This window comes from Hibiscus syriacus, unplaced genomic scaffold (genome assembly GCF_006381635.1).
Source record: "Hibiscus syriacus cultivar Baekdansim isolate YM2019G1 unplaced genomic scaffold, ASM638163v2 tig00112429_pilon, whole genome shotgun sequence".
In the NCBI taxonomy this organism is placed as follows: domain Eukaryota; kingdom Viridiplantae; phylum Streptophyta; class Magnoliopsida; order Malvales; family Malvaceae; genus Hibiscus; species Hibiscus syriacus.
This window is the reverse complement of record NW_024063330.1, coordinates 421,135-435,251: the sequence shown is the minus strand read 5'-3', so window position 1 is coordinate 435,251 and position 14,117 is coordinate 421,135. Positions and strand designations below refer to the sequence as shown.

General features: G+C 36.1%; 3 protein-coding genes across 3 annotated transcripts; 2 read left to right on the top strand and 1 right to left on the bottom strand.

The window, feature by feature from the left end:
* Nucleotides 1-222: 222 nt before the first annotated feature.
* Nucleotides 223-4,909, top strand: LOC120179583 (coilin-like). The gene is made up of 13 exons (XM_039185148.1): nucleotides 223-559; nucleotides 651-715; nucleotides 791-1,072; nucleotides 1,188-1,409; nucleotides 1,643-1,712; nucleotides 2,224-2,301; nucleotides 2,752-2,920; nucleotides 3,046-3,086; nucleotides 3,581-3,775; nucleotides 3,875-3,946; nucleotides 4,032-4,181; nucleotides 4,418-4,541; nucleotides 4,615-4,909. The coding sequence occupies exons 1-13, from the start codon at nucleotides 371-373 to the stop codon at nucleotides 4,800-4,802; spliced, it is 1,845 nt and encodes a 614-aa protein (XP_039041079.1). The 5' UTR covers nucleotides 223-370; the 3' UTR covers nucleotides 4,803-4,909.
* Nucleotides 4,910-4,939: 30 nt separating this feature from the next.
* Nucleotides 4,940-5,414, bottom strand: LOC120179588 (serine/threonine-protein kinase AFC2-like). The gene is made up of 2 exons (XM_039185156.1): nucleotides 5,253-5,414; nucleotides 4,940-5,163 (listed from the first exon to the last, which is right to left on the bottom strand). The coding sequence occupies exons 1-2, from the start codon at nucleotides 5,397-5,399 to the stop codon at nucleotides 5,053-5,055; spliced, it is 258 nt and encodes an 85-aa protein (XP_039041087.1). The 5' UTR covers nucleotides 5,400-5,414; the 3' UTR covers nucleotides 4,940-5,052.
* A 6,235-nt stretch (nucleotides 5,415-11,649) lies between these two features.
* On the top strand, nucleotides 11,650-13,765 carry LOC120179557 (glycosyl hydrolase 5 family protein-like). Its single transcript, XM_039185131.1, has 3 exons — nucleotides 11,650-12,040; nucleotides 12,245-13,013; nucleotides 13,108-13,765. Exons 1-3 carry the CDS (start codon nucleotides 11,651-11,653, stop codon nucleotides 13,602-13,604), a joined length of 1,656 nt encoding a protein of 551 aa, XP_039041062.1. The 5' UTR covers nucleotide 11,650; the 3' UTR covers nucleotides 13,605-13,765.
* Nucleotides 13,766-14,117: the final 352 nt, after the last annotated feature.

Sequence of the window (14,117 nt, the reverse complement as noted above, 5' to 3'; positions counted from 1 at the left end):
AATTTTTTAGCTTCTGAAACTTTAAATGACCCCAAAAAATCATTTCAACATAATTTAGGGTTCATTTCTGTATTTCACTCGAGCTGTATCCCTTTGTCAAATACCTAGCCTCAGCCATATGGGCCGTAGTTCGAATACTGAGTATCAGCCCAATAAAAATAATAAATCGACGAGCCAGCTCAGTGACCCATCAACCAAACAGCCCAAAGCCTTTTGAGCGGACTCGGACAACTCGTGAGTCAATCATTCTCGACAGTGGCTAACTCACAATAGAAAAACCACGAAACCATGGCGGAGGGTTTATGAAACGGAGGCCAAACAGCAAAGTTCACGTTTCTCATTTCTCTGCGCATTTCCTCAGTCATCGGAAATGGAGACGGCACGGCTCCGTTTGGTGTTCGAAGATCCGAACATTCTCAGCAAGTCGCAGAAGAAACAAGGCTTAAAGCGAAGCTGGTTTCTCCTTAAACCACAACATGAAACCATCTCCGATCTCACCTCCGATCTTCTCGACATTTTCTACCTCCGAGAATCTTGCACCAACGGCCTCATCCTCTACGTAAGCCCCTCTATCAATCTCAAACTCTTCATACCCTAATTTATACATAAATTGCTTTGTCACGAGTCACGCCATTAATTTTACATTGCAGATGGATGGCTTTGCTTTGCCGCCTTTCGAATCGATTTGTATTTTAAAAGATAAAGATATTGTCAGGTTTGTTTATTTCTGCTCTTGTAAATTGTACATGCTTTGTTTTGTATAGTTATTTTTTGTTTATTATGAAAACAGTGTGAAGAAGAAAGGAAGGAAATCGACTGAGATTATCAAGTCTGTTAATGATTTCAACCTTTTGGAAGAATCGGAATTTGTAGAACATTTGACTGTGAATACAGGCGGCAAGCTTCTATCTAATGAGGAATTTGGTAAGGAAACCGGGGGATACGAAAGTGAATCGGAAGAATATGAACGAGAACATGTGCCATTGGAGAATCAGGCACAAGTTGAAAGCACACCAATCGAAAACATGGTTTCGAAGAAAAGGAAGGGTCGGGATAAACTTCCAAGCTCGAGGTAAATAACTTTATACAATCTCATTAAACTTCTTCTTTTACTTGGTTTGTTAGATACCTGCTCTAATAATTGCTTATCACTTTTAATTTCGACTTTATGCTAAATTTATTTTCAGGAAGAAGAAAAGCAAATTGGCTGGTTCTGAGAAATCTCCGGTTTTCGGAGATGATGGAATTGATATTCGTCCAAAGAAAAGGAAAAGATCTCATAAACAAAAGGTTGTTTCCAATGACAAGGTTGTTGAGAAGGAGAATGCAATTAAAATTCAGGGAGAACCAGAGAATACAAGTGGCCCGGAAATTGATGAAAGTAGTGATGATCAAACCAATTTGGGGAGGTAATAACTATCTTGATGATGTAGTTAAAATATTGTTTTGAGTTTTATTATTTTATATCACTCATTTTGTTTTGGTTCACCTTTTGTGCAAAATGCTTGTGTGGATAAAGTAATAAACCCAATTTGATACACCCGTCCTATGCTCGTATCAGAATTTGTTTTTCCTTTTCACTGCTTCTCTTACTGTATTGTGGAAGGGTATTTTTTTTCATTCGCTTGATTCTGTTTTACAGGTTCTCCCATCCTCAAAATACTAGTAAAGGGAGCGACAATGAACCTATGACAACTACTGAAGTTAAAAAGGTTATCATTGACACCATTGTTTTGAATGGAATAAATTAGTATTTTCTAGTTAGATTCATCAATGTCCTGAGATGGTATCATATCTTTTAGAAAAATGGTTTATTAAGTTTGTTGTGTCCATGAAGAGTCAGTACCATTGTTAGCCGGAGCATTAAACGCAGGCCACACAACTACCTAATCGTACATCCATGCCACATAACTTAGTTAGATGTTGATGGTTATGTTCCTTATAAGAAAGTAGGCCTTGTTAAAAACCCCCTTCATGATTAATGGAGCACAGAGTGCTCCTTGATCAGCGGAAGGAGGAAAAGAGTGCCTTAGAATTCATTAATAACCGAAAGATACATAATGTTTAAAAAACAAACATAAACACTCCCTTTACAATAACCAACCCTATTCTAGTAATTGCTTGATAATATCAAAATTTTCAAATGATCTCGCTGGCCTATTGCTCTATCCCTATTCCAGTTCTAACACAACCAATCCTTCTGTTTAATTTCTTACTGTCCAGCTCCCTAGTAGAAGTGCACGGCGCAAAAAGGCTAAAAGGCGATGGTTGAGGGAGCAGGCCAAAACTGAAAAGGAAAAGGTAATTAGTCTTTAGAAATACTGTAAAGTTATTTTGGGCCTTTTAAGGTCAGGTTTTTTTGTCTTCAGATAAGCGGTTCTATCAATAGAGAAAAAATGCCTCCACATAAATGATTCAAGTTGACGATTCAGAATTTTTCTTGGCCAAGTAATATACTTTTTTTTTGGCTTTATTTCCTATGAACATATTATACATGGATGTAATTGAGAGTTGGTGTGATTTTTTCGTTTATATTAAGGTGAAAATTAAAGGTTACAGCTTACATATTCTAGTATATGAACAAATGCAGACATTTGATTGCAATATTTCTTACATTGTTTGGTAAATCATAAATTTTGTAAACTAATAAAGCATTTGTATGGTTTGTTTGTCCGTACCTGTATGCCTTTAGAAAAATGAAACTCCTACCTCATTGACTATGATGATAACTATGTTTGATCTGATTTGCAGCTGCAATCAAAACAGATGCATGAAAAAGACGATCAGCAATCACGTGCAAAAGAGAACCTCAAATTTTCAGAAGAGCATCGACAACCAATTGGCAATAATGATGTCGAGGATAACATGGCTCCAATGGTAGTTAGGCGAGGACATATTCGCTTTGAGCCCCTTGAAGAAGGTATTGATTCCCTATCTTTCTAGTTCTTGAGGCTTAGCCGGTTGATATTAGTGATTCACTGTCTGGAATTACAACATAAAGCTTGAGAAATGGTTTCCAATGTTCTGAAATGTGTTGTTTTTCAGAAGATTCAGAGCAAGCGGTCCAACAAAGTCAAATTCCAGTGGTATGTTTTATTGGTATTTTTTTATAGTTTGTGAATTTCACCATAGCTCCTCTTTTTGTTGTTGTTGTTATGAAATTGCTTTGAGGAGGTGTACTGTCCAGTGGAATTAGGGGACTGAGTGAGGGTGGCACAGAGATTATTTCCATTAGATGGTGAACTTATCTTGAAAGGAAGGGAAGGGGAGGGAAAGGGTTGGTTTGGAGGTGAAGGTGTGGTTTTGGTTATATCATACCGACTTTTCTAGCTTACATATATCTGCATAACATTTTCCTTTATTTTCAGGTGCACAGTTTACTTGAAAAAGAGGGAAATAGAACTAATTTAGCATTCCCTTCTTTTCCTTGAAATTGTATAGTTGTTATCACAACCATTATTTTAGATATTGCTTAATTTGGTTCATCTATTTGTAGATGCGCTAACATTTTCCTTAATGGGTTCTTATTCTGATGACTGATTTTTCATTGATGTCAAATTTGTTGTTTGGTCATGATCAGAATATCTTTCAATGGAATGGAATAACCAGCAAGAAAAAGGGTCAAAAATGGGGTATGGAGAGAACTTCTTGTATGAAAAGGAACGATAACACTTTTAGTCAACTGAGTTCTGAAATGGTGGAGGATAACAAAAACGCCACTGTAACTGATGACGTTGACTTTGACAAGCTTACGCCCTATTCTAGCTCACCTAAGGTATATTTTGTTATTTTGCCATATATTTATTTTGTATTAATATTCTTCAGATAAAAGCAATTTTTTTTTTCAGTTTTAAATATATATATTTAAATGCAGGAGGGAGATTTAGTTGCATATCGCCTAATTGAGCTATCATCAACTTGGACCCCTGAGCTTTGCTCCTTTCGAGTAATGCACTTATCTAACTTTAGTTGTTTTATAGTTCCCAATCTTATTGGCATTGAATTTTGTATTTACCTAATTCTGCTCATAGGTTGGAGAAATATCGCATTATAATGCCGAATCCAATCTGATTAAGCTGACACCGGTTCCAGGATATCCAAATACTTCTGAAGAGAGAATAGATCAGGAGGTTTCTGAGCTACTGGATGCATCTCTCTACGGAGAAGATGGGTCATTAGAGGTATGTAACTGGAACTATATATGTCATTTGATGAGGGATTCTATTACTTTCTTCGTGAAATAGGTAGGTTAAAGGATCAGGAATGTCTAGAACTTTGGCATCGTAGGATCCACATATCTGTAATTAAGGTTCATTGCAAAAGCTAGGGCTGTGCCCCAGCTGTGTTTCTTTTATGCTTTCTTCCAGAGTGCAGGAAGCTTACAAATGTAGCCTTTTTGTTCTCTCTCTTTCCTCAGATAGATTATTCCTCTCTAGTTGACATCCGCCTTGTCAAGCATGGCAATCCTAATGTTTTAACAAGACAGTCAAATGGTAACAAGGAAGCAGCCATTGTCTCAGCCGCACCACCTACTGCGCAAGGTATGGATAAAGCTCAGCGTGTTGAATATCAGGTTATTTGGATGTACAACTCAGGTATTCATGTTTTTAGCAGCTAATGGTCCGGGAAATGTATGGGACGAAATTAACGAGGCCTTGAGTGCAAAGAAGGCAGAACTGTCTAAAGACGACGGTTGGAGTCGAGCAGACAGTTCGGGTACGAGTGGCTGGTCGTATAGGGCCCTGAGACGCAGTGCTCTTGGCCCCACTGTGGCCTTCTTAAGAGCACAGAATGGGATCTGAACAACGTCACCAGCATCAGTTTTAAGTGTATTTCCTGAATTGTTTTTTAATCTTCCTTACGATAAGAAGAGTATAGCATTGTCAATCACCAACAGCAAGCCCCTCTTGCCTAAGCCTCCCATCAATATACATGCTTAAGCAAGCACACTTAAAACCAGTGTTGGAGAAAGAAAAGGGTAAAAGGGAAAAACTTAGAATCTCTGTAAATGATCTTTGGTGAAGAAGGGGTGCCTTAGGGCTTAACCAGCCGTTAATCGACTGCAAGGATCGAATTTAAGAAGACCAGATCGAATTTAAGAAGACCTTGCAACAAGTCGATCTGATACCCCGCAGAATGATCTACATGTTGCATCACCAGATTCTGCCACAAGAAGATAAATATGCATTAAATCGGAAACGAGGATAGCATACATGCCTGCAGATTCATCGTAGTAGTCGACGACAACACACCTGAAGACGAGGCAACTCTAGAACAGCTTTAATGCTTTCTGTAGAGGTAGCAGCCGCCGGCCAATCCAGCTTCCCTTTCTTGACATATTTCTCAGCATGTCGACTGCACAAAGAAGCTAATAAGAAAAACAACATAAAACTTTGCATCACCCATAAGATGAAAGAATAATCAATTTACCCATTGAAAAAACAAAAATTTACCTCCCAAAAGATGAAAGATTCACCTTTTCTGCAGAAATCTCGCACAATTAAGCTAATGATCAGAGCAAATCAGCAGCGAATTTAACGACGCAGACAGTAATTGAACCTTCCAAAAAAATTGAAATATAACAAGAAAAAAAGAAGTTACCTTTTGCTGAGGTTGATTAAAATCCCAAGCTAATCTAGGCCTCTTCATGGGTCGGCGATCCATGTGAATATGAGGAAACTCGGTCACATAATCCATCTCCATCTCAAGCTAAACAGTAACCCTAATTTTTCTTTAGATTTTATCGAATCTGTGAGGAGAACAATTCCTGCGAATTGTAATTTAGAAAGGGATTGTGAATGAAATAATCAAGCTTAATCTCAGTTCTCAGGCGAGCGGCTGGATCTGTTTGGTGGATTAATCTGGACCGTCTACTTGTTTAGTATTTTTGCTCTTCCAATGGTCGGCTAACTAAGGTTTGAATTCTAACTGCGGTTGAGTTAAGTGTTTCTCAAGTTTTCTCTCGATGAGTATTGAGTTTGGGGACAGATGGAATATTCAAAACTAATATCGGATAAAGTACACCATAAGTTAGTGAAGAAGGGATGGGAAACCCGACGTAATCCGACCTGATCCGATCGAGTAATATTTAAAAAAAATCAGATTTGAGTCGGTTTGATTTTTTAAGATTATGTTCCGATCGAGTCGAGTTTGATTTTAGGGTGAGAAATACTCTACCCGATTCAAAAAATTGTAATTTTACCTTATATCTTTAAGGATAATTACAATAATACTATTTTATATATTATTTTCTTTCAATTAAATCATTATTTTTATTGAATAAAAATAATTTTTTTTAATAAATATATTATTTCAGGTCGAGTTTGAATTTTATCTTGAAAAATCGAGTTGGGTTCATGTAAGGTGGAAGGTGTATATTTTTTGGGTCGGATTCGGGTAAAGTGGAAGATTTATAATTTTCGGATCTGATCTGGTGGATCGAAAATCGGACCTGACCATCCCATGCCCATCCCTACTCATTCTCAATAGTCATTTTTATTCGGATTTAATGATTTTTTTATTATACCTAATTTGATTAAGTTAATTTTTAATATATAAATTTTTATTTGGATTCGAGTTGGACCAGGTTTTTTTAAAGATGGATCCGATTAAATTAGGTTTGAATTTATAGCGAAAATTTTATTCGACCCGATACTATAATTATCACCGTATATTTATAGATAATTATATTTAAATAATGGTATGTAACCACAATAATGACCGTTATGTAGTGATAACGACATCATTTGTAACTACAATATCCACAAGTGTTATGTCCATAATAGCATATATTATTAAAAATTCAAGCTGTATTTTGAATCTCTGATCAGGGGCCTAAACCAACCAAAATCTCAGAAACCGGTCTGATTGGGAGAAAGGGTCATTTGCTTTAACAAGTGTATTGAGCATTCCACCGTCCATGTACTTCATCACAATTGCTTTCTCACCCGAGGTTGAGTCATAGGTTCCGAGGCACTCGATGACAAAGGAGAGTCCGCCGATGATTTTCAACATGTAGCTTGCCGGAGCTCGCCTGTGGCGGACCTTGTAAACGGCGCCGAAGTGAAATACGCCGAGTACAAAAAAAAAATGAACCTTCGGCATTATAACTTGGAGGACCAACGGTAATCATACATCACGACCCAACCCGGTGAATCGGGCTGGGTCGTGACAGTTCTGATTTTCAACTACTTATGGCCTTCGGTAACAACATAATTATGGTTCCTCTTGCAGGGTGAAAATGAATCTTTCAAGCCTTACACTCCTCAGTACAAATGGCTTGAAGCAGTGCTGCCGAAAGTTAACAGCAATGAGACACCATGGTTAATAGTTCTTATACTTTGCCCGTGGTATAACAGCTACATCTTCCATTACATTGAAGGAGAAACTATGAGAGTAGTGTACAAGCCATGGTTTGTCCGGTACAAAGTCGATGTCGTATTCGCCGGCCACGTTCATGCCGACAAACGATCCGTGAGCTCTTCGCTTATATTATTAGGTTCCGGAACTGATTGATTACTGATTTATTTATATCGCAGAAAATTGTATCCAAACATTGCATACAATGTTGTAAATGACAATATAAGCATGAATCGAGCGACTCCACTGGTAAATGAATTGTTGTTATTCTTTAAAGTCACATGTTCAAGCGACTTTAGTGGTAAAGGATAGAAAGTGAAAACCAAAAGAAAAACAAAGAAGATAGAGAGGGAGAGAATGGAGCAGCGACATATAAGATTGTGAGAAGTGAAAGGGAACCAAAACCCTAAATATCCTATATATGTGATGGCATTTTAGTAAGTACCTTAAACATTATTTTGTAATTATATCGGGTCGTTTCGGGTATTTTTCACCCTAAACCCAAATCTGATTTGGCCCGAATATAATCTCTAAAAAATCTTATCCGATCCGAACATGATTTTTTTTTAAAAAATATGACCCGATCGGGTCAGGTCGGGTCGGAACATGTTGGATTCTGGTTTCATGCTCATCCCTAGTTGAGAGTTATTTTTGAACAAATATTGACTCCTTGTACTTACCCTAGATGAATAATAACAATAATAAAAAAGAACGTGCCATATACAAAATTTAATAGTCGGAAGACTTAATAAAATAATATCCTATAGTTAAAATATTATTCACGTACTTTACCTAAGAAACATATATATTGGGTTTGCGGGTTTTTATTTTAAAAATCAAGATGAATTTCGGGTCGGATAAAATTTCTCTAAATCTGAATCAAATTAAATAACAAATAAAAATGTTATACTCAAATAAAATTAAAATAAACCAAAAATCTAATCTAACTCGACTCATAACCATCTCCATCCACAATAACCTATATTAAATCAAAACTAAGATCAAAGGCCATATACGTTATCCCCTTACACTCTAAATTATATTATTACAAAATTTTCATATCAAAAGGAAGCACATTACAATTTCAAACATGCCAAGTTTGTCATTGTTTCTTCTTCTTCTTTGGTTTTCCATATTTGAAGATTTTCTTTTTATGTATGGTGACATTTGTGATTAATGAGATATAGGAAATATCTTGCTCTTCTTAATTAGAAATCTATATTAGGTAAGATTCATATGAATAAAATCTTAGAGATTTTGGGATTTCATCAAATCGAAATCCATTAACATTGATCTCGAAGATAAAATCAAGTTGGATCGATTTCGTTTAGGAGAGAATATACTCTTTTAAGGTTATTTTTTCGCCAATAAAATTTAAATTCGATCTATCGTATATGAAAACAAATAATCGTGTTGATCGTTAATGATTCATTCCTTTTGACATGGGTAGAGAATTATAATACGTGAGATTTTGCCGTAATGGTTCTTTTTCGATCGTATTTTAGGAGATGGTCCTTAGAAATATAAGAAAACATGAGTGATTTTGCCGACCCTTGAACATACACGGCATGGCCTATATGAAAAGCAAAGGGAATGCATTGCCTTGAAAGGGTGCCAAAGGCCACCCAACTCAAAGCCAAAGGGGATCTGCACCTCACCAGTCATAATAATATCTTAACCCTAAAGTAAAATGTAGGAGTGGGGATAATATCATTTAGATTTCCATGCTTATCAAAATCCCTTTCCGGTCGTGATAAAATCTAACCCTTAAAATTCTATAAATTAATTTCGCGTAACATAAAATTTTACGTCTATCCTTCCGTCCCTACTTTAATCTAATTGCGTCTCTTTCAACTATCCGAGTCCATTACTTGGCGTGTCACCAACAACAAGAGGCAAAAAATGGTCCAAAAGGGCTGAATGTTGAACGCAGAAATATACTTTTGTATAGGGGTGGATAAAACTCGATTTGACTCGAAAATCCAATTTTTTCGACTTGGAAATCCCATTTTTTCGACTTGAAAATCCCATTTTTTCGACTTGACTTGAAAAAAGTCGACTCGAAAAAAATTCAAATTCAAATTGAGTTGTAAAACACATCTCGAATAATTCGAAATTTTAAGTAATTAGTATATTGATTTTCAAGTTTGAGTTGAAGTTTGAACTGAGTCTCCCGATTTTGTATGGTATATGTAAATCACATATGAAGAAAATACGAAAAATATATATATATATATTGTATATGATTATAAAATACCATTTAAATTGGAATCAAATAATATCATAATATTGTAAATAATTATAATTAAATTTAAATAAAAACTCAAATTTGACTCGACTTGACTTGAAAAAAAATTTCAAATCAACTCTGAGTTATAAAAATAGAACTCGATAACTCAAATTACTCGAAATTTTTTGACTCGCTCCACATCGAACGCTAACCACTACTTTTGTCCATGAAAATGGATCATTTCGTTCCACCAACCAAACCTGCTTTTCCTTCCCTTGAAATCATGAAATGCATAAAAATATCATCTCTCCTCCGTGCATGCCTAAGCGTAATTATTTACTTACAGCTTCTCTTTTGAGTTGGTGGAGCACGTTGCTTTATGGTGGAGACACTCCACATGTTCATATAGTGACATCCAACGGCGAATCCCTTGATATTTTTAGGTCAGCACACATATATATTAATAATAAAAGAAATTTGTATGAGAGCAGATACAAATAAAATTTTAGAGTATATATTTTCAGTAAAATGAACAACTAGCATAAAAAAATTCAAAATTATCATTCGACTATAGAGTTGTGCTTTGTTGAGTCCATCGACTATTAAAAGTTATAAAATAGTCACCTGACTGTTCATTATGTTTCAAACTTGTCATTTTTCGTTAAAAATTTGACGGTATTATGAGCTGAATGTTAACCTACTAAATGTGATATGATAAAATATGATCTCAGAATCGCAAACGAGTATCATATCTCAATCATCATGTCAACGCCCAACTTAGAAAACTAATAAGTTTTTAACGAAAAATGACGAATTTGGAACATAATGAATAGTCGAGTGATCATTTTGTAACTTCTAATGGTCGAGAGACTTAATAAAGCAACATTCTATAGTTAGAGGACCATTTTGTAATTTTTAATATGAGAGACTTAATAAAATAATACCCTATAGTCGAGGGACCATTTGTGTATTTTACCCTATTTTTAATGAATCCAATAAAAGACATTATTATATTAAAAACCCCATTAATTAATTTTTTGAGAAATAACCTCATGTCAAATTAGTGAGAAAAATAACCCCCAAAGAGTCCAAGTAGGATTATCTCGCGTCTTATGAAATGTTTAATAGACCTCGCGTTTTATAGGGTACGAGACCCATCAATTTTTTCAAATAAAGTCATTTAATATTGAATAAATTCAATAATAAATGCATAAAATTCGCTTTTCTTAAAATGCGAGGCCTGACCTTATTTTTAAGAGTTATTTCTTAAAAAATAATTAATGGGGTTTTTAAATATAATAATACCCCAATAAAAGGTTATAAACACCCCTGCTCTATTTCAGGTTTGTTTTATAATCACCTTCGTCATTCAGCACTTCCAAGCTCAAAAGTTTCAAGTAGCTTAAAGCAAACTTTTTTGATAAAATAATTTGTACTATATTAGTATTCGTTGAACTTTTAGGATGTTTTTATTTTAATTATTGAATTTTTAAAACATGTATTATAATCACTAAACTTTTAATTCGTTTTCATCATGATCATTGTTGTTACAAACTTGAAAGTGTTGACGATTAATGGAACAGTCATCGGTCAATCCTAATGGTGGGAAGATTTTGTTTAACCAGAAGATCAACATAATTCGATTTCAAGTTGATCTAGCGATTAACAATGACATATAAAAAAGTTTTAGCTTATAGTTTCTATTAGACCGTCGCCTCCTTTCGTCATTGTTTCTGTTGACGTTCGATAGTTTTTCTGATTGAAAAATATTAGTATAATGCTCCTCTTCTTTTTCTCTTTCTTTCGTTTGGTTCAAACTATTTGAAAAATAATCAATTTATTACTTTTTTTTACTCTGTGATAAGTTTTAAATTTTTCATAATCTATGAGAACTCAACAAAAATACCTTATAATCAAATGACTATTTACATATTTTCCCCAATAATAATGCTTAAAACGACTTTTGTGTGTTTGCTTTTGTTATTGACAACGATATACGCACAACTATATAAAGAAGACACTCAAGTTCTCCAATGCAACCTTCTCCTTCAAGACAAAACCATGGGAAGCGTCATTTCCTCGTCCATTTTCCTTCTCTTCGTATTCCTTCCCATCGTCGTGTCTCTCCCTCTATCGACGAATTCACGTTGGATCGTCGATGAGGGAGGACGACGGGTGAAACTAGCATGCGTAAACTGGGTGTCGCACCTCGAACCGGTGCTCGCCGAAGGGCTCAGCAAGCAGCCTATGGATACGTTGGCCAAGAAGATTGTGTCAATGGGGTTCAACTGCGTTAGGTTCACTTGGCCACTCTATTTGGTCACCAACGACTCGTTGGCATCCCTCACCGTTCGACAATCGTTTCAAAGACTCGGCCTCCTCGAATCTATCTCCGGAATCCAAGCCAACAACCCTTCCATCATCAACGTTACCCTCATCAAAGCTTATCAGGTAAAGAAAAATAAAATTATCAAGCCCTTGTTTTCTCCGATTAGGTTGCCTAGAGAAGAAGAAAAAGTGAACCCTAGGAAGACCCCACTCTCAAATAAATATTTATCTTAAAATTAATCAATTTACTTTTTATAGTAATAAAACAGTATCTATATTATTTTTGAAATTTTCAAATGAAATTAAAATATTTAAATTGATATTTAGGCAGTGGTGTCAAGCCTAGGGGAGAACAATGTGATGGTCATACTTGACAATCACATAAGCACCCCCGGTTGGTGTTGCAGCAACTTCGATGGCAATGGTTTCTTCGGCGACATATACTTCAACCCGGACCTATGGATCACTGGTCTGACTCGAATGGCGACCTTGTTCAACTTTGTTACTAATGTGGTCGGCATGAGTTTGAGGAATGAGCTTCGAGGCCAGAAACAAAACGTAAACGATTGGTATAAGTACATGCAGAAAGGGGCCGAAGCAGTGCACTCGGCAAATCCGAATGTTCTCGTTATACTCTCGGGATTGAGTTATGATAGGGACTTGTCGTTCATCCAAAACCGATCGGTAAAGCTCACATTCAGCGGGAAACTAGTATTCGAGGCGCATTGGTATGGTTTCTCCGATGGGCAGGCATGGGTGACCGGCAACCCGAACGAAGTGTGCGGCAGAGTGACGAGAAACGTGATGAGGACATCAGGGTACTTGGTTGATCAAGGATACCCGTTGTTCGTTAGCGAGTTCGGAATCGACCAAAGAGGAATCAATGTCAATGACAATAGGTACATGAACTGCTTCTTGGGTGCGGCAGCTGAACTTGACCTCGATTGGGCATTGTGGACACTTGTTGGGAGCTATTATCTGAGAGAAGGTGTTCTCGGGTTAAACGAATATTACGGAGTCTTGAATTATAACTGGTGCGAAACAAGAAATTCAAGCTTCTTACAAAGAATCTCAACTCTCCAATCTCCTTTCCGGGGTATGCCGACATATAATACTTCCTTTTTGTTCGATATCGATGTCAATTGAAAACTCTATGCAAATCTTTTGTTGTTCCGCAATGGCATATGCAGGTCCAGGTCTATCGGAAGCCAAACTGCACAAAGTGATCTTCCATCCCTTAACAGGACTATGTGTCACAAAAAAATCATTGCTCGACCCGTTGCGCTTAGGTCCGTGTACCGACTCCGACGCTTGGAGTTACTCACCCCAGAAGACTTTGGTAGTAAAAGGAACTTATTTCTGCTTACAAGCAGACGAATCCGGGACTGTGGCGAAACTCGGTATCTTCTGTACCGACTCGAATTCGAAATGGGAAATGATATCGGAATCAAAGATGCATCTCTCGACCAAGCTTGAAGACGGCAAATCCGTTTGTCTCGATGTAGGTCCCGACAACACTCTCATCACGAACAGTTGCAAATGCATTAGCAAAGATAACACATGCGATCCTTCGAGCCAGTGGTTCAAGCTCGTGGACAGCTCGAGGAGCTCGGGTGTGGAACGATCTTTGGTGCAATACTTGCCTGGAAACGGCTTCGCCTCGAACCCATTGGTTGGGTCCATATAAAAAGCTTTTATTTAGGTAAAGATATATGAAGCAGCTACACCTTGCATTGCCTGTTGAAATGGCAGGGAATTGATTCAGTATGAGTTCCACCATTTTTATCAAACATTTGTATTTCTATTTATATGAAGCAGCTACACGCTCTCGAGACCCTGAGCCATTGATATTAGATCTTAAATTACTATCAAAATTAAATAAAATAATGTTAGATTATATGAATGTGACATATATAATAAGTAATTGTATGCTATTTATTATCTTGGAAAATTTAATCATTAAAATGATTTGATAGTATTAATATTAATTGATCTTTGTTTTTCATAAAAAAATATTAATTGGATTTTAATAATTAAATAAAATACGTATGTGTAAATAATCAATAATTAAGTTTTCATTGATGATGGATTAATTAGAAATTAAAGTGAATGCGTTACGTTATTTATTAGGGTTATAGTTCTCAAATTGGTAATATTATGTTAGTAATACCATTTTAAGAATTGTTTTATTAAAACGACA

Coding starts and splice junctions, on each gene's coding strand:
- LOC120179583 (XM_039185148.1), top strand. CDS start 371: ATGGAGACGGCACGGCTCCGTTTGGTGTTCGAAGATCCGAACATTCTC. Junction 560..650: donor CCAACGGCCTCATCCTCTAC/GTAAGCCCCTCT, acceptor TTTACATTGCAG/ATGGATGGCTTTGCTTTGCC. Junction 1,073..1,187: donor GATAAACTTCCAAGCTCGAG/GTAAATAACTTT, acceptor ATTTATTTTCAG/GAAGAAGAAAAGCAAATTGG.
- LOC120179588 (XM_039185156.1), bottom strand. CDS start 5,399: ATGCAAAGTTTTATGTTGTTTTTCTTATTAGCTTCTTTGTGCAGTCGA. Junction 5,164..5,252: donor TAGAGTTGCCTCGTCTTCAG/GTGTGTTGTCGT, acceptor TTCTTGTGGCAG/AATCTGGTGATGCAACATGT.
- LOC120179557 (XM_039185131.1), top strand. CDS start 11,651: ATGGGAAGCGTCATTTCCTCGTCCATTTTCCTTCTCTTCGTATTCCTT. Junction 12,041..12,244: donor CCCTCATCAAAGCTTATCAG/GTAAAGAAAAAT, acceptor ATTGATATTTAG/GCAGTGGTGTCAAGCCTAGG. Junction 13,014..13,107: donor TCTCCAATCTCCTTTCCGGG/GTATGCCGACAT, acceptor TGGCATATGCAG/GTCCAGGTCTATCGGAAGCC.